The 24,195-nt window shown below is 35.9% G+C and overlaps 2 protein-coding genes across 2 annotated transcripts; one reads left to right on the plus strand and one right to left on the minus strand.

Moving 5' to 3' along the window:
* The first annotated feature begins 4,305 nt into the window (after window positions 1-4,305).
* On the plus strand, window positions 4,306-17,194 carry LOC126723009 (DNA ligase 1). Its single transcript, XM_050426192.1, has 17 exons — window positions 4,306-5,171; window positions 6,246-6,362; window positions 7,915-8,016; window positions 8,140-8,256; window positions 9,295-9,525; window positions 9,614-9,708; window positions 10,250-10,337; window positions 11,410-11,541; window positions 13,423-13,535; window positions 13,886-13,987; window positions 14,089-14,150; window positions 14,386-14,457; window positions 14,608-14,681; window positions 14,925-14,981; window positions 16,301-16,378; window positions 16,472-16,549; window positions 16,725-17,194. The coding sequence occupies exons 1-17, from the start codon at window positions 4,389-4,391 to the stop codon at window positions 16,791-16,793; spliced, it is 2,370 nt and encodes a 789-aa protein (XP_050282149.1). The 5' UTR covers window positions 4,306-4,388; the 3' UTR covers window positions 16,794-17,194.
* Window positions 17,195-19,692: 2,498 nt separating this feature from the next.
* On the minus strand, window positions 19,693-21,497 carry LOC126723017 (uncharacterized). Its single transcript, XM_050426199.1, has 2 exons — window positions 21,319-21,497; window positions 19,693-21,132 (listed from the first exon to the last, which is right to left on the minus strand). The coding sequence occupies exons 1-2, from the start codon at window positions 21,370-21,372 to the stop codon at window positions 20,389-20,391; spliced, it is 798 nt and encodes a 265-aa protein (XP_050282156.1). The 5' UTR covers window positions 21,373-21,497; the 3' UTR covers window positions 19,693-20,388.
* Between the last annotated feature and the right edge of the window lie 2,698 nt (window positions 21,498-24,195).

Below are 24,195 nucleotides of genomic sequence, written 5' to 3' on the forward strand. Positions count from 1 at the left end.
TGGTTGATTTGAAATGTTAACAAAATAAGCTAAAAATAAAGAAGTCCCTTCAGTCTTTTATCTTCACATTTGTAGTGATTTTTTAAAATATAATTTTTGCTTAAAATCCACGATAGGGGTTAATATGGACTTTTATAGGTGGAAATCTATGTGTTACTCCTATGGTGGTAACAGAGGAGATGAACCAAGAACTTGTGGCACCTTTTGAGAGAGCAGAAGTGGAAATTGCCTTAAAACATATGGACCATTTAAAAGCACCTGGACTAGACGGGATGCCTCCACTATTTTTTTGCCACTTTTGGTTGGCCATTGGTGATGAAGTGGCGGAGTCTGTTCTCACTTGTCTCAACACAGGCTCAATACCACCATCAATAAACCGGACCTTTATCACTCTCATCCCAAAGGTCAAAAGCCCGGTAAGAGTTTCAGATTACCGCCCTATTGCTCTTTGTAACATTCTTTACAAGCTTATTTCTAAGGTGCTAGCAAATAGACTCAAAATTTTTTTACCTTGTGTTACTTATGAATCTCAAAGTGCTTTTCAGTCTAGTAAAGCAATCACTGATAATATTTTGGTTACCTTTGAGACTTTGCACCATATGAAGAACCAAAAATCCAAGAAGGGGGGCTTTATGGCTATGATGTTAGACATGAGTAAGGCGTATGACTGGGTGGAGTGGTTTTATTTGGTGAAAATTATGGAGAAATTGGGTTTTTGTGAGAAGTGGGTGTCTCTTGTATTGGAGTGTATTAGCACTGTGTCATACTCAATTTTGGTGAATGGAGAACTAAGGGGGGATATTAGACCTTCAAGAGGTCTGAGGCAGGGGGATCCTTTGTCTCCATATCTTTTAATGTTATGTTCAGAAAGGTTGAATAGGATGCTTCAAAAGGCAGCAGCTGATGATTGTATAAGGGGCTTCTCTTTATGTAAGAGGGGGCCAAAAATCTCACATTTATTTTTTGCAGATGATAACTTGTTGTTTTGCAGAGCCTCTTTGTTAGACTTGCAGGTTATTCAAAATATTCTATCATTGTATGAGAAAGCATCAGGCCAAAAGCTTAATCGGGAGAAGACAACCATTTTCTTCAGTAAAGCAGTAAGTGAAGATACCAAGACCCAGATCTCCAATTATTTAGAGGTACCTGAGGTAAAAGCATATGAAAAATACATTGGCTTACCAGCCGTGGTGGGGAGGAAAAAGAAAGAAAGCCTCAACTATATAAAAGAAAGAGTATGGAGCAAACTCCAAGGGTGGAAAAAGAAGCTTTTGTCTCAAGCGGGTAGAGAGATTTTGCTCAAAGCGGTGGTGCAAGTAATTCCCACTTTTGCGATAAATTGTTTCAAACCACCTGGGGGCCTTTGTGATGAAATTGAAGCTTTAATCCGGAAATTCTTTTGGGGACAAAAGGAGGGGGGGGCAAAGAAAAATTCATTGGAAAAAATTGGAGGTTTTATGTAAGCCTAAGTCCGAAAGTGGGATGGGATTCAAAGACTTGGGAAAATTTAATGATGTAATATTGGCAAAACAGGTTTGGAGATTACTAAAGGACCAAAATTCCCTATTTTCTCGGGTTTTCAAAGCAAAATACTTTCCAAAAGAGTCGATTTTTGAAGTTCAAGTAACGGGAGGATCATATGCCTGGCAGAGTATCCTCAAAGCCAGGAAGGTGATTTCGATGGGTATGAGATGGAGGATTGGGGATGGAAAAAGTATAAATATTTATAATGACAACTGGCTGCTTGGGAAGGGCTCAGCCAAAGTGGTATCTCCACATATGCCTGCATTGAAAGGTGCACAAGTTGCTGCCCTCATCAACTCGGACACAAGGACCTGGAATCAGAACATGTTACAACAGCATTTCTTGAGTTTTGAAGCTGACCAGATAAAAACTATCTCATTGTGTTCGACAGTTCAAAAAGATTGTCTAATATGGCCGGCTTATAGTAGTGGTGAGTACTCAGTTAAAACGGGTTATAAGCTCCTTTGTGAGGAAGAAAATTCAAGTGTTGCATCGAGCTCAGATAGGTTGAAGCATGATCTTTTTTGGAAATGCATTTGGAAGCTATGTATCCCAAATAAAATGAAATTGCTCCTTTGGCGAGTTTGTTTAAATGCTCTGCTAACAAAGGAAAATTTGAAGAAGAGGAAGATACTAGATGATGCCAAATGCAGTGCTTGCCACTCGGCCTAGGAGAGTACATTCCATGCCATCTGGAGTTGCGAGCTGCTTCACCACATTTGGACTCCCTGTTTCAGCTGGGTTTGAACAGAGCACCCTCGAATTTAGGATGTACAGGAACTAATCCACTTGGTTGGGCAACAGACAGACAATCTTGAGTTGTTTGCAGTTGTGGCTTGGTTTATTTGGAACCATAGAAACCGGCTGCGACTAAATGAGAAGGGGTTGGCGACTAATAGAATATTTCAAGCAGCTAAAGAGTACCTCTCAGACTTTCAGCTGAAACTTCTGAAGACTACACCAAAATCTTCCAAGGGTAGTATAAAATGGAGACCTCCTGTGGGTGACTTGTATAGAACAAATTATGACAGGGCTATGTTCAATGAGTTAGGGGAGACAAGTATCAGAGTTGTTGTTCGAGATGCAAAGGGAGGGGTAATTGTGGCCCTTACTGAAAAAATCACCTACCCAGGATCAGTGGAGATGGTAGAAGCCTTAGTTGCAAGAAGGGCTGTAAAATTTATTGTTGAACTGGGTATCTCGTTGTCTGAATTTGAGGGGGACTTGAAAGTGGTGTGCAAGGCATTATGGACAGTAGATTGGGGCCACCCGTCTATTGGCCAGATTATCAAAGACACTTTGTCTATTGTGGGTTCGCTTCGAACCTTCTCTTTCTCTCATACTAGGCAACATGGTAATTGTGTAGCCTATGCTTTGGCTAAGAGAGCAATTGTTTCTTTTCCTTTACTAGTGTGGATGGAGCATGTTCCAGAACAGCTTGTTATTTTAGATTCTGCAACTACTTAATAAAAGTGTTCGGTGTTGATTCTCAAAAAAAAAAAAAAAAGAAAAAGCTCTACCAACCAAATAGTGTGTATGCATAGGACAACCTTGCATATGTTGCCTTGAGGCCTTGTATACAAGGCTAGTTCATGTTGAAAATCACTTGAGCCTTTATGTTCCATTTGGTTAGACTTTTGGTATTGGGCCACTTGTATTGTTGTGATAGACGAATATGGGTTCAAGTTATACAACAGGGTGTTTATAGTTGCTTCTATTTTGATTATGCTTGTGAAATAAGTAGAGCAAAAGCTGAAAGAGACAATATTCTCAAGCATAACCAAAAGTTGAAAGAATCGATCCATTTTATTTGACCAACTTTGAACAAGTGGTTAAGCTCAAACCTTTCTACCAAAGAAACACATTTTTTTGCCCACAAAATACTTTACATCAAAAAAACCATAAGCACTCTATACATGAATTTCTTAAACCATATGTATTTGTTTATGCCTATAAGGCTATCTAGACTCCCTCAAAATAGTAATAATACTCCCCACATAGAATGCATAAGAGTTATAATTATAACATAATGATAAATAAATGAGAAAGATTATGGGATTAATGAGATATTAATATTTGTGTAACTCTTTGATTGGTATAATATTCCTTAGTAAATATAGTAAGAATAAAAATAATTTTTTATTTTTTATTAAAATACACCATGATATTTATCCCTTATGAGTAGATAATAGTTTTGGTTTTTAGGTATCCATGTGATTTGAAGCCTAATTATTTTATTCGATCATAAAAAAATTTATCAATTGAGCAAATTGAAATCTACAATGTGCTAGTAAACTTTATATCATCTTGAATCATATGATGAGTTGAATTGTGAATTAAATCAATAAAAAAGAATTGGCAAATTATGGTGTCTAATCTTAATTTCAGAATGTGAATTGAAATCACCTCAATTTAAGGTTTAAATCTTTATCGCTTTTGACTCAAGAAACTTATTGGTTTCAACTCCAATATGGTAATAATAATAACAGGGTCTGATTAATAAATGTCTTACCCTTTAGGGCATTTGTTAATAAACCATTTTAGAAAGTGTTTAATTTCATTTTTATGAAAAATATAAAAAAATTATTAAAAATATCAATTACTCTTTTCTCCTAAACTTTGTTTCAAAATAATTCATAAACTAATATTCTTAGTACATTCAATAATATTTATTGTAATAATAATATTTAAAAAAAAAAACTCCAACATTTTAAAAATAAACCAAAAAAAAAAAAAAAAAAATCTTTAATACTTCCCGCCAATGCCTATTTCCCCTAAATTTGTTGGCGTCGTTTCTTAACAAAACCGCCACAACCCTCTCTCTCTCTGGTCTCAATCTCTATGCTCTCAGTCTCACTACGTTCATGCTACTACTACCACCACCCTTCACTCTCACTCTCACAGTCTCACTCTCACTCTCTCGCTCTCGCTCAGCTCTCAAAACACTCTCTTCCTTTCTCGTCTCCACAAAACCCTTCTCTTCCAAAAACCCTAACCTCACAATGTCGAAACCCCCTTCCGCTTTCGACGCACTCATGTCCAACGCACGCGCCGCCGCCTCCAAGAAAAAGCCCCAATCTTCTTCTCCCAACAAGCGCAAAACCCTAGATTCCAACCCTCCCCAAAACCCCAAAACCGCCAAAATCCCCAATTCTTCGCCGCCCGGTAACGCCGTTTCCGACGCGAAACCCGAAGAATCCAAGCAGGTGAAAGAGAATGGAAACTGTGCTCAAGATCCTAAATTGTCTGGGTCGGAGAAGAAGCCGAAGGTGATCAGCGTGGAGGAGAGGGTTGCGCAATTGAAGAGCAAAATGCCGGAACTGAAGAAGAAAGCTGGGGATTTCGATCCGAGATCGGTGGCGAGTTGGGGCGAGGGCGAGCGTGTTCCGTTCATGTTTCTTTGTTTGGTTTTCGACATGATTTCAAACGAGTCGGGGCGGATTTTGATCACGGATATTGTGTGCAATATGCTGAGGACTGTGATGGTTACAACCCCTGACGATCTTGTGCCGATTGTGTATCTTTCGGCCAATAGGATTGCCCCGGCGCACGAAGGGTTGGAGCTTGGAATTGGGGATGCTTCCATAATTAAGGCGCTTGCTGAGGCATTTGGGAGGACTGAGGTTCAGGTTAAAAAGCAATACCAGGTACATTTGTTTTATCGGTTCGTATTTCGGTTACCTAGCTGTATGATAAAGTGTAAGTGTGTGCGTGTGTGTGTTATCTTTAGTCACTAATAGAATGCATAGATGAAAGGTTTGAATTGCCGATGAAATGTAGCAAGTGGATGCTGATTTAATTATTGTAGGAAGAGAAAAGATTGCAAAAATGTAGGAATCTAGCCCATGGTTGGAATTTAAGCTGAAGTGGGGGGGGGTATTTTATCAAGAATTATGGTTGCCCATGTTGTTTTGTTTATCTAGGATCAGAGTTAACTGTCCTGCTAGACTTAGTTGATAACTACATATAGTTCTTCTCCTTTTTTTGGGGGGAGGGGGGCTCCAAGAATATTGAGATTAATAATTATATTGGAGGGCTTCGACTTTCTGGTTGCTGATTGCCTGGCAATGTGAGTGTTATGTCAGTTTTGAATTGCCTGCTTGAATGTAGTTTTTAAGTAAATAGAAAACATGGAAAATGCATTTGGTGGGTTCTTGAAAACAAAATGAAAAGGAGGGCTGGAAATAAGAACTATATGTGTGTGTGTATATATATATATTTTTGATAAGTAGGAAATAAGAAAATAACAATAGAGAAGGCGAAAAGTTATTGAGGACAAGGAAAGTAATATGCAAAAATGACCAAATGGGCTTGAAGTTCTGGCAGAACTGTTCTTTTGATGCTAGACTTCTGGACTCAGTATCTGTTTTATGATTTAAGTCTAAATTTTACTTAGTTTGGTCAGGTGGTGATATGGAGGTTAACAGATTATATGAATTCAGGCTACAGACAAATAGCTTGTCTGTTTATGTCCAGTCAGTGTGGAAATTAATAAAAGTTTCACAAGATCTGCCTTTGTATGGGTAAACATTGTTCACATTGCAATCTGCCTCATCTGTCAAATCCAGCTGGTTAGAAACCTCATTTTGATAGAATCCCAAATCTGTTCTGTTTTATTTTGTGAGTCCACTCCTATTTTTGGATTTATTGGTATATATGACTTCACTTCTTTTTGCCTTCTTTTTGAAGTTTACTTTATTTTGTTTTGTTCAAATTGTTAGGTTTTGGGAGACTTGGGTCTTGTTGCGAAAGCAAGCCGTTCATCTCAATCTATGATGCGCAAGCCTGATGCCTTAACTGTTACCAAGGTTTTTAATACATTCCAGCTCATTGCTAAGGTACAATATCTCCTTTTCCAAAGTTAAATTCATAAATCTAATTATTTTGAATTAGACTTCTATTGTTTGTGCATGGATTGATGTATTATGAGGATTGTTTTCTCTCAGAGTCATAACCTTTCTCAAATAAATTATATCTTACTTTTGCTTTTGTATTTGTGAAGCATTTGTGAATGCAATTTAGGGTTTTCTGTTGAAGATGTCAATAATATACTGCTTCAGGAAATGGGTTTATCCTTGTTTCAGAAGACTGATTATACTTGGAATCAACCAAAGTCAAAATTGGAGACTGTGAGCATGTTTTTCATAATGAGGCTTCATGCTTTCTTAGTATTTTATTTATTACCATTAGGGGTGGCAAAAGCTGATCCCAGAAAATCTTTATTTTAAGGTTTGTATTATGGTTTGCAAGGCAGGACCCAATAGATCATGAATTCATGATAATCCTCATTCAGTAGACTGTCTTGGATAAGGATTATTATCAGGGGTGGAGTTTTTTAGTTCTTTCAGGGCATTTGACTCACACAACAGAGAACTTGCAGTGCCCTGCAGTTAGCTCACAGGGTATATTTTCTTTTGGCAGGATACAAGAAGAATCTGAGTTTAAATTGGAAAGGACACAAATGTGAATATTGCTATGTGCTTAGTGCATTGAAGATGTCTTGACATTGAAATTGATTTATAACTAGGGATAGGATTCATTTAACTTCTCTTAGGAATTTTACTTATGCTAAAAAATAAAAAATAAAAACTTATTTTAGGAATTTTGTAGATTTTGGTGCCAATTTTTGGTAGTCAGGGCTATAAAGGTCGTTCTTTAAAAATGTGCCCACCACCTCCAAGAAATATCAATTCTCAATTTTTAAGCTTATGTTTTTTAATTATTAACCCACAACCTCACCTTCCAACCAATTATTATGGGAGAAGTGCTAGTGGAGCTATAGCTTATTGGTATTTTAAATTTATTTTAAGTATTCATGTGTCTATTGGTTGTAGCTATAATTAATATTTCGATTTAGAATATAGAATATATATATGTTGTGATAGTTGGTTTGGGTTGTCCTACCATATTGAGTTTGGTTCTATATATTAGCACATGTGCTACTGTAGGTGCTTTATTTTTATTTTTCATCCTTTTCTAAAAATTGCCACCATCCTTCTTAGCTGGGTTATTTGAAATGTTGAGCCTTTTGTTGTGGGTTTCTTCTATTATTTAATGCTATTTACCCCAACATCACACATCTCCCCCCCCCCCCCCCCCCCCGGGACAACTTACTACAGGATTTTGACTTTTCCTTTGTGGCTGACTTTAGAAAGAGCAAAAAATGCTGAATTATTTGATTTCTCAAGTTTGTGATCCATGTTATGGCTTACACATCCTAAAACAGAGAATTATGGTTAGTTAATTAGGATATACCCTGTGCCATATAATCTAGAGGCACTGTTGTTTGTTTGGCAATGTTCAGGACTCTAATATTTAGGGGGGTTAAAAATTGGTTTTAGAAAGTACTCCTTTTGTAATTAACTTGTTCTTATGTTGAACTTTTGAAAGGAATCTGGGAAGGATAGTCAAGAGAAGAAAAAAAACCATATCAAGGGACTACTTGTTGCTGCCACCGATTGTGAGCCTCAATATCTAATTCGTCTACTTCAGGTTGCAAATCGGACATTTATCAGATATCAACTTGTTGACTCCTTTCTTTACTTATCAAAAAATACTTGTTGACTCCTTTCTTCTTTTTAAAGTTTTTATGATTTTTTTTTTTTTTTTTGGTAGGCAAAGTTGCGTATTGGATTGGCAGAGCAGACTCTATTAGCTGCATTGGGTCAAGCTGCTGTATATACCCAAAAAGATTCTACACCACCTCCAAACATCCAGTCTCCTTTAGAAGAGGTGAGTTTCTGTCCTTTAGGTCTGGAAACATGCTGCAGTATGTCAGGTATTCTGACACTGTGGAAAGCCTTTTGTGTATATGTTTACCTAAGGTAAATGTTCTAGAAAAGGCATCACCTTGTAGGGATAACACTTGAGTTTGAAGCGTCCATGTCTCTTGACAGTTTTTATGATGTTAAACTGATTCTATCACTTTAACTATTCTGTATCTTATGGCAGTATGCGTTTGGGGTCAGGTTGGTGGTAGGTCATAGCATTGTATTCTGTGCCATTATATTTAAGTGGAAAGTATGTGATTTTTTTGACATGGAGTTAGAAATAAATACTAACAAAATACAAATATTTGTTTTGAGTTCATGTGTACTATTTGTACTTAATTGTGGTTAAGAAGTCCAGAAATAATATTTCATTAGTGGTGGTGCACCAATATTTTGTCAATGTTGTAGGGAAATAGGAAAATAGTTGGCAAAGAGCTTAGGAGGTTGCCGGTAGATAGTCCACAAGTCTATGGTACAGTGAGTTCTTCTTAGGGTCTGAGAATGTTGTCTGGTGAAAGGTCCAACATCTCATAAGTTCTAGAAAGAAACAGAATTTTGTCAAGATCTTGTGGTAATGGGTGAAATCTGCTAGTGCCAATAGACTCTAGTTCAAACAAAATCTTCTCCAACATGGGTGAGGTTGTGGGTTCAAGACTTCCCGGGTGTAGATGTAATTACCAATAAAAGGAGGCAACATCTGTTATCTTGTCAGGTGAAGCTCATTTGTATTGTGAGCAATGACCAGTTGCCTTATAGCCCTTTTGTTAGGTGCTAGAAAAAGGGTGGTTCTATATCACTGATAACCTCCCCCCCTCGTTTTATTTATTCTTTTTTTATATGTTCCTTGTTGCTGTCAGATTTAGTTTTTGACTGAGTTTGTTAGATTTTACAAGTACTCTTAGTGGATGTAAATATTATGCCATTTTGGTTGACTTTGCATAAGTATTTTTTTGCTTTAATGTTCTCTTTTAGTTAGATTTTATGGTTGTGCTTGCATCAGGCTGTGAAGATTGTTAAACAAGCATACTCTCTACTTCCTGTCTATGATAAAATAGTCCCTGCGCTTCTTAGTGGTGGTGTGTGGAATCTCCCAAAGACATGTAACTTTACACCTGGTGTCCCAGTCGGACCTATGCTAGCAAAGCCAACTAAAACGGTACAGGAGATTGTACGTAAATTTCAGGATTCTGAGTTTACCTGTGAATATAAGTATGATGGAGAACGTGCCCAGGTGATACGACCTAGTCCAACAACTAACCACCAACTTTGTACTGTTAAAGGTATATGTCATGTGCAATAACTTACTTTATTTGGCACAGATACATTACATGGATAATGGTTCGGTTGAGATATACAGTCGAAATGCTGAACGGAACACTGGAAAGTTTCCTGATGTTGTCATTGCAGTTTCAAGGTAGATTTCTGTTATAGGTGATATTTCCTATCTGTTATATTGAATGTATGTTTTAGTTGTATCTATTGAAATCTGCATAAAATATCAAATTATGAGCAGGTTTCTCATTTCTCTGTTTGTGGGTAAACTTTCATAAGTGAAAAATAGATCCTGCATTTACCAGTAAAATGTCAAAACATTTTTATTTAGGATAAAGTTTAGCTACAAACTTGGTTGTAGCCTAAGGCTACAACTCCACTTAATATCTTTTTTTATCACTTTATGACATTTAGTTCCTTTCTTCACAATGTTATGTCACTAGACCCTGTGGTTACCAATAGAATGTCCAATCATTTTTGCTCTTATCACTTTATCATCATTGAGTTCCATTCTTCACAATATGTCACGTGCTAGCCTTGGGTATAACATTTGTATTGGTAGTCAATTTATGTGTTAGAGTAAGTGGTGTTCACTGTGTGTTTGCATGTTAAATTAGTACTTCAGTCGATTAGTAGACAGTTTGTTATCCTTATAGTTGCTAATGTTTACCATCAGTATGCAGGTTAAAGAAGTCATCTGTTAGATCATTTGTTCTGGATTGTGAACTTGTTGCTTATAACCGTGAAAAACAGATTATTCTTCCCTTCCAGGTAAAGTGTCTTCATATTTAACTGATGTATTCCTATATCATTCTTTATAGATGCAATGATTCAGCATTAATCAGGAATTCAGTCTCAATACCCTGTCAGAGTTCAAAATGGAAGAAGTCAGAACATTGAATAAAGGGGAATGCATATAATTTTTTTCTAGGCAGTGGCTCATTGACCCTATTTTGGACGCTGCCCTGAATTTTTTTTTATGTTATTACATATTGATAAGATGTGTGGCATTTCATTTGTTCATTAATGTCCCAAGCATATTGAAGCAACAACCACATTTACATCAGTTCATGTTGTTTTATTCTTTCGGACTTTTATATTCCTATTAAACTACGTTGCATGGTAGTGGATCCTGCCACAAGTATTGAGTTTCTGCAAGTTCAAAAATTTCAGTTTTAGGGAGGAGATAGGGGGGCCAGTGGGGTAGTGTATATGTGGTTTACTCCCCAGGGCTGGGTCCAAAGGGCCTTGCCTTGGTGAGGTTCCACGCCATTAAAAAAAAAAAAATTAGGGAGATGTCATAAAATAAAGTCGTAGACGACAGTGTTATAACTTATATGCTGATTTTATTCTTAGAAACATTTTCTAGTTTCATACATCGACTATAATATATGGAAGTTCATAATGAATGATGCAAAAAAAAAAGAAAAAAAAGATGCTTAAGATGATGTTAGGACTGGTACATCTTTCATTCTGCTTCATTGGAATTGTCATGAGAAAGTAATAAAACTTCTTATGGTTTTCTTGATTTCTTGGTTAATTTTTGGTCTCACAAAACGTTTTATATTTGCATAGGGATTAGCCAGTTAGCCTTGGCTTTATCATATAAAATATTCATCTTGCTATATGTGCCTTATCCTATTGGTCAGGGCCATCTATTTACCTGTTGTGCTTTTCCATCATTCTCAAGGGAAAAAATAATTAAAATCTTTTGAAGAGCACTTTTGATTGATTTATTTTCTTTGTTTGGTGAAAATATCTATTTGTTAACCCATGGCTCCTAGTAGTTGTCAATAGGCTTTGTTGAGCTGAGTGGTATTCTTATAAATGTATATTATGACAGACCCTCAGCACTCGAGCTCGTAAAAATGTGGATGTGAGTGATATCAAGGTTGATGTTTGCATATTTGCTTTTGATATGTTATATCTTAATGGCCAACCGCTTCTTCAGGAGGAACTTAAAGTTCGTAGGGAGGTATGACCTTTTTCATTTTTGCTTATTTAGTGCTTTTTATTGCGTGTGTTTTCCCTCTAGTATTTAATAGTATTATCTATATTTGGTGTTTGTCCTGACGTCAAAGTTGGTACTTTATTCTGCTGACAATTTGTGTGATTCCCTTTCTTCATGAATGGTTGCCAATTCATCATGTGACTGCACAACTCATGCATCATAATTATTTATCACATGTGACAAAATTATAACTGATGAAGTCCTCCATGAACATTTTAATGGTCTATTGTATGTCATACAGTCATCAGTTTGGTTTGAATACCTAGTTGAATCATGTCTGTTGGAATCTTGTTCTTGATTCACCATCAAATTGTTACAATTCTTCCATAGATGACATAGTGGAGTCCTCACCTCTAGTTCAGCATTTATGATATTGGAGGTCACTTCATGTTTTTCTATACTTTTGCCATGCAATATGTGGCATGTAGTGCACCATTATGTTATGATCTTAGTATCCCACATTGCTTAAGTGTAAGTTTAAACATGTGTTTATAAGCTCTTGCGCACCGTCCCCTTGTAAGTCGGTTTTCAAGGGTGAGTTCTACCCATGGGTTCCCAACATTTGGTATTAGAGCCAACCAACACCCCGAGTAATTAGGTGTAACTCATTGAATATGGGATCAAATGAGTTGCGGTTTTGTGGTCGGATCCTGAAGGGGGTGACCTAGAGGCTAGATTAAAATAATTGATAGGTGAGTGGAGTCACCAAAAGAGGAAGGGCTACCATTGGGTCATTGTCGCTAGAGTGAGTCGTTGTGGACATCGGCTACAGAACGTGGTGGTATGTTATGATTCTAGTGTCCCACATTGCTTAAGTGTAAACTTAAACATGTGTTTATAAGCTCTTGAACACCCTCTCCTTATAAGCCGGTTTTCAAGGGTGAGTTCTACCCATGGGTTTACAACACATTATTAATGTAGTTGGCATGACATAGCAATTGTATAAGCAACTTCATTAGGAAGATACCATCCAAACTTTGATATTAACAGTTTTTTCTCCCAATTATTGTCAGTAATTTTCTTGTAAATCATATTGGCACTTACATTTTGGCTTGTCATGATCCACTTTCCATGTATGTGTTAATTTTCATGCACTCAATATGGAGCATGAGAAGTTAATAGTGGCGTGGGAATGGTGTTGCCTATCTTTTACACCATAAATGGTTGTTGACAACAATGGTTGGATTATGAGGATCTATGTTGCTTGGACCCTTCAATTTGCAGTCATACCTGTGTTAACATAACATGACACAGGTGTGTGTATGGGGTGTCTGATCTTTGCCTAATACTACAAATACTTCTCTTTGTGATCCTTTGCTCTGTATAAATTTAGTAATCATGTATTTGCTTCATATGTATGTGGTGTGTTCTATCAATACCATACGTTTTGGCCACATATCTTAGGGACTAAACACATACATGCACCTGACACCTGTTCCCAAGTCCAAGCATCATAGTTGAGGATCTCAATAATAATGTAGTTAATCTGATGATTAACTTAAAGAATCAGTTGTACTCAACAAGGTTATTGAGCAGTAACAGAGCACCGATGCTTGGGGAGAGATAGGAGAGTAAAGTTACTTGAGTGGTTTTATGGAGTTTTGGAGGACGATGCCCTGGTGGTGTGATGTTTCTATTAGATTGTTATGTAAATACAATCTTTTAGTTTTTTAAATGATGGTCCTTTGACTAAACATATCCATTGCAGGAATGGCATTATTTCAATTGGGGAGATCTGATTTTTATGTGTTATTGTTGTTAATTTTCCGGGTCTGGATTTATGCAATGCATCTGAGTCAGAGCATGATAGTATAATCATACCTCTGGGCCTGTCAATTTGTGCAGCATCTATATGGCTCTTTTGAGGAAGAAGCTGGATTTTTTCAGTTTGCGACTGCAATAACATCAAATGATTTAGATGAAATACAGAAATTTCAAGACAGTGCAGTTAATGCAAGGTATCCCTTTCATAATTTGGTTGGGCATGGTGGGACATGAATTCATAAGGTGATATTATTCAAGGTTGTTGTTGTGTTATTTTTCCATTAAATCACATCAATATAGTGACTTGAATGCAAATGCGTTTCACTAATGAATATCCTCCTGGTTACATAGACATAAATTGCTGGCATTAATGTCTTGAATCATTTTTCTTATCAAAAAAAAAAAATGTCTTGAATCAATTTTACTCTCAGGATGTTTAATAGGCACAGTCTCCTTAGCCTGATCACTTGCCTTCTCATTAAGATGGTTTTTTAAAAATTGAACTACTACTCTTATTACGTTACTAATTAATCTTGTTTTGCAGTTGTGAGGGTTTAATTATCAAAACATTGACTAAAGATGCTACATACGAGCCTGCAAAGCGGTCACTTAACTGGCTAAAATTGAAGAAAGATTACATGGATAAGTAAGGAGTAAAATTACATGAAGAGATTACATATCAGCTTCTTATCCATATTTTTACCATGACTTATGATTTTCTTTTTATTTATTGGCTGTGCTCTGCAGTTTAGGGGACTCGCTAGATTTGGTACCTATTGCTGCTTTCTATGGCCGTGGGAAGCGTACAGGTAACTGAAAAAGACGCATTTTTAGTTGAAAAAGTACATGCAAGCATGTGTTTTTTTTTTTTTTTTTTTTTTTTTGCTTCTAGTAACCAAACCCAGGGTTAAATTCAAATTACATATAATGTTTCTTTCTGTATGATGTATAGTCTCTGCTATCTTTCTTTTCCTCTTCTGTCAGTGCCCTAATCTTAAGTTCAAGCCTATTTTTCATTGATGGTGATATACTGTTTCTCGTTAGGTTTCTATGGTGCCTTTCTCCTTGCTTGTTATGACAGCAATAATGAAGAATTTCAAAGCATTTGTAAAATAGGTGAGTCAAATATGTATCCTTACTATTTTCATTAATAATATTTCTCTGATTACCTATAAAAAAAGAAGTGATTTTGCAGCTGGTTACTCACTATTGAGTGTTTTTACCTAATATTTTTCATCTAGTCTAATATTTGAATGTGATTGGTAGGCACTGGGTTTTCTGAAGAAGTGCTTGAAAAATGTTCTACAAATCTCACTTCTAAAGTCATTCCTGAACCAAAGGTCTGCGCTTGTTTCTTTCCTTCTGATGTTCCCTCTAAAGGGTTGTTTATAGTTACTTCTCCTGGTATAATTTTACTTGCTACTTTCAAGTTCTAACGTTCTTCTCATTTAGCTTGCAATTCTTTAAGAGGAATTCTATTACAGATTTCCTCTATTTTGAATAAAGTTTATAATACTTCTAGTTTTTAAAATTTTTAAAATTTAAAAAAATAAAATAAAATCTAACATTCTTTTAAATTCCAGTCGTACTACCGGTATGCAGATTCAATGAATCCAGATGTATGGTTTGAACCCGCTGAGGTAACAATTTTATCTTTTTGGTTTATTGTAAATATTCCTTTTAACTCCTTTCCTTTTGCTTTTGTTTCCCATCTTTTTCTCAAAACTTGCAAATTGAGCTTCTTGAGTCTTCACAGTTCACATCATTATTGTTGTATGCTATTGCTATGTTTGTTTATTGTGAATATCCCTTGTTTCCTGTCTTTATGTTTTTGCTTTCCATCTCGTTTTCATAAGTTGCAAATGAGCTTCTTAAGTCACATGTATGTGTCTGTTTGAGAATAACTTATCTAGCTTCTTGCTAAAAACTTTTTGAAAGTACTTTGAAAGAATTTGAAAAAGTGAAAAAGGCGGGAAAAAGGGTAGTTTTAAAAAGTTGTACATAAAAACTAAAAAACTAAAAGATGAGCTTATAAGCGGATGCCAAATAGACATGTAATGTGCAGTATTCTATATAAAGAAATTAGTGATTTCATATGGAACTTTCCTTCCATATAAATGACACAGTTCTTATGGACTGAGTGAGCAAGACCTGGACTGGTATTGTTGACACCCTAGGGATTCTAAAATTCCCATCATCTATAGAGATATTCTCAGCACCTATGTATCACAAAATGAACAGGTTTTGGATTTGATACATCATGAGAGGCAACTATCAAATCCTTGTAATGGGAATACCAAAGTTCTCTAATACACGAGTATTAACGAACCAAGAAAGGTTTTCAAATGTTCTCAAATAATGTGAGAACTCTGTATGTTTACAAATTGGTAGAATTCTGTTTTCTATTATCCTTGTTAGCTTTTGGCCTTTCCCCCTCTCCTGCTGTATCTTTAGTCTTTACCAATACTGGAGACATTGAGGATCGATACATGAATCTGTGCAAGTTATTATTATATTTTCATTTCTTTGTGTGTGTAGTAATTGTCTAGGGTATTAGAGTATTACATACATACTGCACATTTTAGGTAGAGTACTTTTGCCCAGATAACTGTTGTTGACTGCTCTATTGACAACAAAAGTTGGGAGTTCAAAACTTCAAATCATTGTTTAAAACAATGACAATTGTTTAATTTGCTTGATCTGTTCTGGACACTGTTGGGTTATCATTATTTTTTTTTTCCTTTTCTTTTAGCCTCCATTTGATTGTTGAGAATTCTGATGATAAAGAAAAAATTAACGAAAATAAAAATTAGAAATAACTTCTGTATTTTAATTTGGGTTTTTAAAAAAAATGCCAAAAAATTGAAGAATAATTACACCAGTGATAATTTGGACGATGGTTGTAAACTCACAAACGTGCAGCTCCTTTTCATGCATATGTTGTGTGATTGTCTTCCAGGTCTGGGAGGTGAAAGCTGCAGACTTGACCATTAGCCCTGTTCATCGTGCTGCAGTTGGCATAGTGGATCCAGATAAGGTTGATTGGATATATGATATTGACTTGTTTTTATAATAAACACAATCTATAAGCTGCTTTCTTCATCATCTAATTTCATTTGTTTTTGAAAAGGGCATTTCTCTTCGATTTCCTCGGCTGATGCGTGTCCGTGAAGATAAGAAACCAGAGGAGGCCACATCGTCTGAGCAGGTGAGCAGCAATCTTTATTGTTTCATTACAGGATTACAGAATAAAGAGGGAAATAAATTAAAAATATGAAGAGGAATTCTAAATTACTTCTTCTCCACTCTCTTGTTTGAACTCCATGTATTTTGTTTATTCTTTTAGTATTTTTTTTTTAAAAAATTTAATTTTGTATTTTTAGGTGGCTGAGATGTATAATTCTCAAAAGCACAATCATCCCAACGATCAAGACGATGATGAAGATGATTGAGGAACAGCAATATGTGGAGATGTTTCCTGTGTAAAAGAACAGCAGCTTTGTCAATGCAGCCAATGTGAGTATAATATTAATGCAAAATTTTGGCATTCAACCATACAACCCAATTGGTGAGTGCCTTATCACTGTAGGATGCATCATAGAGGAGTTAGGCTATGATGTTATCTACACCGAAAAATTTCATGATATGGATTCGCTATGAATTCTAAGAATTATTCCTGTATCTGCAGTTGCAGATTTAACTGCCCTGTCATGTAGAAAATTTTTCCTGTATGTGCTATCGCACAATCACAGTTTGTACATAAAATATCAGGCAATACAATGATTTTGTATTGCATTGAGTATATTTCCAGACATTATCTTTTTAAGCTGATAATAGTTACAATACCTGATTACACGTGGGTTGAACCTTTTTTTTTTTTTTTTTTTTTTTAATTGGTGGGGGGGGGGGGGGGTGGGGGGTGGGTTGGGGGGGTTAACATTATGTGCATCAAACATGTTTGTGTACCATAATTATATTACGAGGCTTAAGAAGGATATCTGGTTTTGAAATCAAGCATATGAGATGATTAAAGTGAAAGCTTTCAAAGAAGAATGTTCTGATATGTTTGTATAACTGATCTGTTTTTATTAGTTTTTTTAGCAACCAATCATAAATTGGATACCCAGTAATGTTATAATTATACACGAGAAAAAAATGAAAAAAATAAAATAAAATATAGACATGGTCTAAGTTGACAAGAAGTCACATGGCCATCTTTATAATTGTGAGAGTACCAATTTGCATGAGATAATAGACTTTGTGTTATCCTTGTGATTCCGTTTTGGGTCTTTGTATGAGTTTACAAAGCATTTTAGTTGCCATTGCCAGCTCAATCAAAAAAAGGTTCTGGAACAAAGGGAATTTTGTCAAAAAATGTTTGGTCTAAGTGTGTAGATTTGGTCCAATCCTTCTATGGGCTAGGCCTAGAATGTTAAGACGTCCATGTCTCTGTGGTGGCTTTCCTTTTCAAACCTCCAAATCGCCAGTAAGGTTATTCAAGATACATGTACAAGTCAGTGCTAATGATGATGCTAAGTTGATGGGGACGTTTGCCATGTGCAGAGAGAGAGAGAGAGAGAGAGAGAGAGAGTTGAGTTGAGTTGAGTTGGGAGGTCTTGTCTAAATTCTATTTCAATGAAATAAACCCCCCTAATCCTAATCCTATGGTCTTTGGTCAAGCGGTCTCGATCTAACCAAAGAAAACTTTTACATTGATCATCCTCTCCTCTGTGCCGTGTGGACTAGACAAACACACAGCTCACTTATTTTTGTTTTTTGGGTTTTGTGCCTAACATTCCTATCGCCTCTACAATTCAATGTCACTTTGTGAATTCGGTTAGAGATTCAATCCTTGTTTGTTCCCTCTTTTTTTTTATATCCGATTATTCCTTTTTGTGGGTTTATGGCTGCGGATCCATTCCAATTTTTCATCAAATAATTGCTGTTATCACCAAGACTTGTAGCTTAATTGACACATCCTTATGTATAAAATGTTTGAGAGTTTAGGAGAAATATGATTTGAGATGTGGGGTTTGTAACATATTGTAACTATTTTTTTTTAAAAAAATGTTGTTATCCTTGAATCAAAAATTTGCATAGGGTTCTTTTTTTGCTGCACTTGGATGATTTATTAGTCTATTTGGTTATGTTTTCCGAAAATGGTTTTGAACCACTGATTTCAAAGAACAAAAAAAGAAAAAGAAAAGAACAAATGCAAAATTCTCAAGTACGTTTTTTTCCCCTATATAAACTGAAAACAATAAAGTTTGAGAAGTCATCATTTTCGTTCTGGGAATTAATAAAAAACGCCTATTTTGAGTTATAGTTTTCAAAAAACTTAATATTAAAACATGTCTAAACTATAAACTATTTTTATTTTTTAAGAATCAAATAAATGACAACTGTTATCTGTGAACAATTTCCAACAAGCCTTCAGCTTCATTATCAGTTGTGGGTATCCTATTAGAAACGGAACATTGATGCATCTGTGTCATTGAATTGATCTTGATACTGAATGAAAGGATACATTATTCTCATGGGCCAGTGAGAATTAAATTGCAAGGTCCATGTGACAGCCGAAGGTGAAGACCTGTGAATCGTGTGTACTGTGCATAGATGTGAATTGTAAAGTGGTTTACTTACCAGGGTTGGGTCCAAAGGGCCCCTCCCTTGGTCAGGTTCCAACTCAAAAAAGAAGAAGAAAAAAAGTGTGGATTGTGAATTACGCCCAACAAAGCAAAATTGGAGAATTAGCGAGTAATTTTGCTCGTAGTAGAACAGGCAAATTGATTTGGATAGCTGAAGGTCAAGACCGATAAACGAATTTTGTCAATGTAGATGTGTGAATTGAGATTTAAGCACAAAGAAGCAAAATTTGAGTAATTTTTGTTTATACATGTCTAGTGAATAATGACATTTTGCTCTTAGTTGAAATTCCATGATTTGGACATCTAAAGGTGGAGACCCAATTAACGAAATCTGTCTATGTAGACTTGTGATTTGTGAATTGAAGACCACGCCCTTATGCTTTCATATGCAATTCAAAAGGTTTATATTAGTAAATTGCTGAGTCATTGTAGTTTGTCCAGTAGTACTGCAATTTCATTTGCTACTTGGATATCTTAACCATTATTTGCTTAACTCGGGAAAGAGGGGATGGATTAAGCTAATGATAGACAATTTTAGCTCCATTATTAAAAAAAAGAAAAAGCATAAACAAAGTAAGTGGAGGCAGACAGAGAGACAAAAGAGGCTTTAGTGAAATAGTCATAAATAAATAAACAGAGAAGAAGAAGAAGAAGATATTGTTGATATTAAGAAACAAAAGATTAGAGGTAAAGACTCCAATAATAATCAAACTATACTTTGCATTAATAAAATCATACATCACACCAAAGTGGTAGATCCTGATTCTGATTTGTGGGTTCCACTCAAACCCCCGACAAGCAAGGCTCTCTCTAACCCTTTCTGGTTGTTAACCATACCTATCCCTTCTTCCAAAACCTTAACAACTCCACACCCATCAGCTTTAAATGTTTCATGTAGTAATCCCTATCTCTCTCTGTTCTGTCTCTCACTCGCTCACTCACACACACAAACACACACACACACACAGAGGCGCGTGCTGAGCTATACTATCAGAGTTACAATTTTAATCACACAGAAACATTAGAGAAATCAAACCCCCTTTCACATCATAGGGGTAAAAACTAAAAATGTGAAGAAGAAAAAAAAAAGGAGACAAAAATCTCCACCCGAAATACCCGGTAGAAAGTAGCCTAGAACATTAAGCTCTTTCTCTTCTCTTCAGCGAGTTAAAAAAAAAAAAAAAAAAAAAAAAAAAAAAAAAAAAAAAAAAAAAAAAAAACTTAAAAAAGAAAAAAAACTTGGGATAGGTTCTTTTGTCTAGAACAAACTTCTGTACAAAATGCTAGATCAGTCACATACCCAACTTGCAATTTAATCTGCTCAGTAGCCTATACTATAGTAGTATTAAATTCTAAAAATTATAATGGCAAATATGGGGATTACTGTTTAAATTTGTAGTCAGTGCAGAACAAGCCTTTGGTATTTGGTCTCTGTAGGGGAATCAGAGCCTTCATAAAGAACCCTTTTTCTATTGACTCTTCCACAGTTGGTGAGAGTGTTGCAACCATTAATGTTGAACAAAGAGTCTTGGTGGAGGAGTTGTGGTGGAGGTGGTGGTGGTGTTGGTGGTGGTGGTGCTGTTGCTGAAGGAATGGTGACAGGAGGAATTTCAAAGGTTTCAAGTGGTGGTGGTGGGTGTCTCCACTGAGGAAGTGGTCCAGCTAGAAGTAGAGTTTGAAGAAGTGGACCAGCTTTCATCACTGCCTGTAAAAGCTTACCTTTTTCAGGTAATGGCTTCTCAGGCACTAGCTCTAGTGATGATTGTGATGGAGGAGGCAATTGGGGTGGTGGAATTGGGTCAACAATTGGAGAGGAAACAATGCTTTCCTCACAATCTGAGGATGAGAAGCCATTGTTGGAGTCAATTCCTCTTCTGGGTTCATCTTCAATGCTGGAAATTCCTGAGAGAGGAGCTGCCTGTTGTTGGTGTTGGTATTGGTGTTGTTGGAATAAAAGCTTCTCAAGGAAGAGTTTTTGACATTTCTCTTGCGCTTCATCTTTTTCTCTGATGGTTTTGTCAAGCAGATCTTTGAGATGAAGTAATTGATCATCTCTCTTTCTAAGCTCCTCTTGAACTGCCAACTTCGTTTGTTCAAGCTCCAGAGTAGTGTACAAAAGGGTATGTCTTAGCTCTTCCATGGTCTGTATGATCAAAACAGAGAATACCCAGAAAAAAATTAGCTCTCAGATAGCAAAGCAAGAGACCCCATTATGCATTTTTAAGCTCTAGTAAGAAAGAGCTAATTTTTTTGTTTTCCACAACATAAAACAAAAACATAGTTAACTAATAATTCTACAAAATATCATTGCGTAGAAGAAACCTCTTACCTTCCCTTGGCAGTAGTAAACCAAGTTGAGAAGAGGACTACGCTGGCTGTCCATCTTCCTATAATTAGACAGAAAAAATTGAACCAAGTAGTTCTCAAAGAGAGAGAGAGAGAGAGAGAGAGAGAGAGGGAAACTGGGAAAGGGGATGTGGGGTTTTTTGAGTGGCTCTTCTACCTCTTATAATAAGTACATGGGTGTCACTGTTTTATGTTTGTTCTCTACTATGCTTTTCTTGCTAGGGGTTGGACAAAAGCATAAAAGGCCAAAAGCCTAGCAAGCCAATTTCTAACATCCTATGCAGAGACAGAGAGAGTCACAGCGTTTTTTACCGAGTCTATGTTTCTATATACCAACTAGCGCGGGGAATCGTTTATCAGCGACAAAAGCGGGGGAGTATGAAAACGGCTTCCTTATTTACTTTTACCAAGCACTTCCATAAAAATAGGGTATTACAAATGATGTTATTATTGATAGAAACCAAATTATGTAAGAGTAAAAATGATGTAGAAATGTAATTTTTTTCTTTTCTTTAAGTTTCTATATATATAATTATAATGACCTTGATTTGACAAAGAGAGGTTCTTGTGGGTTTTGCCACATTAAATAATATTATTTAACAATACAATTAGTAAAATATTATCTCAAAATTGTTCTAATTTTTTTAATGAGTACGATAAATTTGAACTTATAACGTTGGTTTTTTTTATTAATGGTTTTGCGGTCAGAACAAGACACTTGTGTATTATATTAAAGGAGAGAAAATTCTTTTTATTTTTTTTGCTAGGTAGAGGAGAGAACATTCAACCTAATCGCAAGAGTGTCTTCTAATAGCCTTTTTTCATGACTAAATAGTATATCACCATAAGCACATCAAATATTCAAAATGTTTTGTTTGCTTCCTTAGGAAAAATTGGAAACGGATGAAATGGGAGAAGATGCGGCCAAAATTGGGTGGTAGAGTCGTGAAAATGTATCTTTCTCTCATATGTCGATCCTTAGTTCCGTGGAATAATACACTTATTAATGTTATAATAAGAAGAGTTGAAATCTTTGATAAAAAAATTTGTATGACGAGGACCCGCTAATCAATAATTTTTGATATCAAACAATTAGAGCTACTATTTACTATATAATTTTTTTTTTCATTAATAAGATATGTAAATATATTGAAAAATACACTTGTTGGATGGAATTGTTGTTGCTATGTGTTATAATATCAAATCATTGGTTTAATTGAATAACTTAATGAAATAGATAGACATTTCTCTTGGTCTCTTAGGTTGATGATCTTCTCAAACATAGGCCGCATACCTCTTTAAGATTTCAATCCCCTCTTCCCCTTTCTTCTTCTTCCTTCCTTCCTTCCTTCCATCACCAATCCCATATGCAAATCATGGATTGCTACGAGAGAGAGAGAGAGAGAGAGAGAGAGAGAGAGAGAGATTTTACAACGTCACCTTAATTAAAAGAGATATGCTACGTCCACAACATTTTTACAACAAATCACAGGTGGTTAGTTGTTATTGGTTCAAATTTGAAACTAACACTAAAATTACTTTTTTGCCCCAACAATAACAACCAGTAACGACCTGCCACTTAGGATTTGTTGTAAAAATGTTGTGGACATATCATTTCTTTAATTAAAAATGTTGTATAATCAATCTACTAAGCATACCATTAATGACCAAATAAGCAAGATATTAACAAAAAATAGACCAAATGACTAAAGTGTTTTCGATTTGAAATTTAAAAAAAAGAATCAAAAAAATTTTAAAATTGAGAGATCAAATTTGAAGAATAAAAAATGTAAGTTATAAATGTCGACATCAACTTAATTTACTGCATTAGCGGCCTACTTAGCATGCTGCTTGTCATGTAAGTAAGAATTGTTAGACGGAAAAAATTGTGGCCCTTAAAAAATTTAAATGACTAAATTATTTGTATTATTATTTTTGTAAGCACACGATTTGCGTTGAACCGCGGTTGGGTTGGGTTCGCACATAAATGGGCCCATACAATATCATTTGTAGAGAGTGGGATCGAAAGGCTAAGTCATGTTTACCCGGCTGTGGTTTTGTTAAGATATTTATGCATGGTTCCAATCTCTTTTCCTTTGAAGCACCTTTTTTCTTCTCCGTGGGACTGGCCGCCCCTTTCTTCAGGTTACATATTTTTTCTTTTATACTCGCATGCGTTCAATTTCCTTCGTCCACGTGTAGGGTTGACCCTTTCAAGACTGATACTTGTCCCATCAGTTTTAGACCCGAGTTGTTGGGGAGTGGTTGAGTAGGCTAAAAAAACACGACTCTGTGAGAGGCAAAACTCTGTCTAGGGCAGGTAGTATGGGCAGCCTTTCCTAGATATTTCAGATTTCTTACAAGATTATCCCTATGCCACTTTTGCCCCTTTCCTTAGTGTAGTTCTGGGCCAGCCGAGGGCTGTACCCTCCTCGGCGGCTTCTCTGGCACATTGATGCTTTGCGTTATTGGGCTTGGACTACTATCTTCTTCGGCTTGGGCCTTAAGTCTTCCTGTGAACAGGTGGATCTGGTCCATCTGTTGTCGGGCCCCACAATTTTAATTGAAAGATTGAAATCGAGCATGTTCCACGTACAAGAGATCAAAAATGTATTATCCTAAAATATATTTTTTCATATGAGGATATTTATTAAAATTTTGAAGTCATTTTTCATCCCTTTTTAGACTTGAAAATGCAATATTGACTCCAATGACAGAATGGTTAGTTATGGACCTTAAAGTGCTCGGAATTTTTTGAAGAGGTAAAGATTTCATGCATAAGGAGGCGTCTTCTTTTTCATTGGAATTCAACATTTAGTATTCCATGGGTTAGGTTATGGTAGCATTCTCATATTTAGTT

The sequence above is a fragment of the Quercus robur genome, chromosome 1 (assembly GCF_932294415.1).
Source record: "Quercus robur chromosome 1, dhQueRobu3.1, whole genome shotgun sequence".
Classification (NCBI taxonomy): domain Eukaryota; kingdom Viridiplantae; phylum Streptophyta; class Magnoliopsida; order Fagales; family Fagaceae; genus Quercus; species Quercus robur.

What these genes read in the sequence shown, in the direction of transcription:
- LOC126723017 (XM_050426199.1), bottom strand. Translation starts at nt 21,372, where the DNA reads ATGGACAGCCAGCGTAGTCCTCTTCTCAACTTGGTTTACTACTGCCAA. An exon ending in TTTACTACTGCCAAGGGAAG is followed by an intron (nt 21,133 to 21,318) that starts GTAAGAGGTTTC and finishes TTGATCATACAG; the next exon opens with ACCATGGAAGAGCTAAGACA.
- LOC126723009 (XM_050426192.1), top strand. Translation starts at nt 4,389, where the DNA reads ATGCTACTACTACCACCACCCTTCACTCTCACTCTCACAGTCTCACTC. An exon ending in GACAGTGCAGTTAATGCAAG is followed by an intron (nt 13,536 to 13,885) that starts GTATCCCTTTCA and finishes CTTGTTTTGCAG; the next exon opens with TTGTGAGGGTTTAATTATCA. An exon ending in AAGAAAGATTACATGGATAA is followed by an intron (nt 13,988 to 14,088) that starts GTAAGGAGTAAA and finishes TGTGCTCTGCAG; the next exon opens with TTTAGGGGACTCGCTAGATT.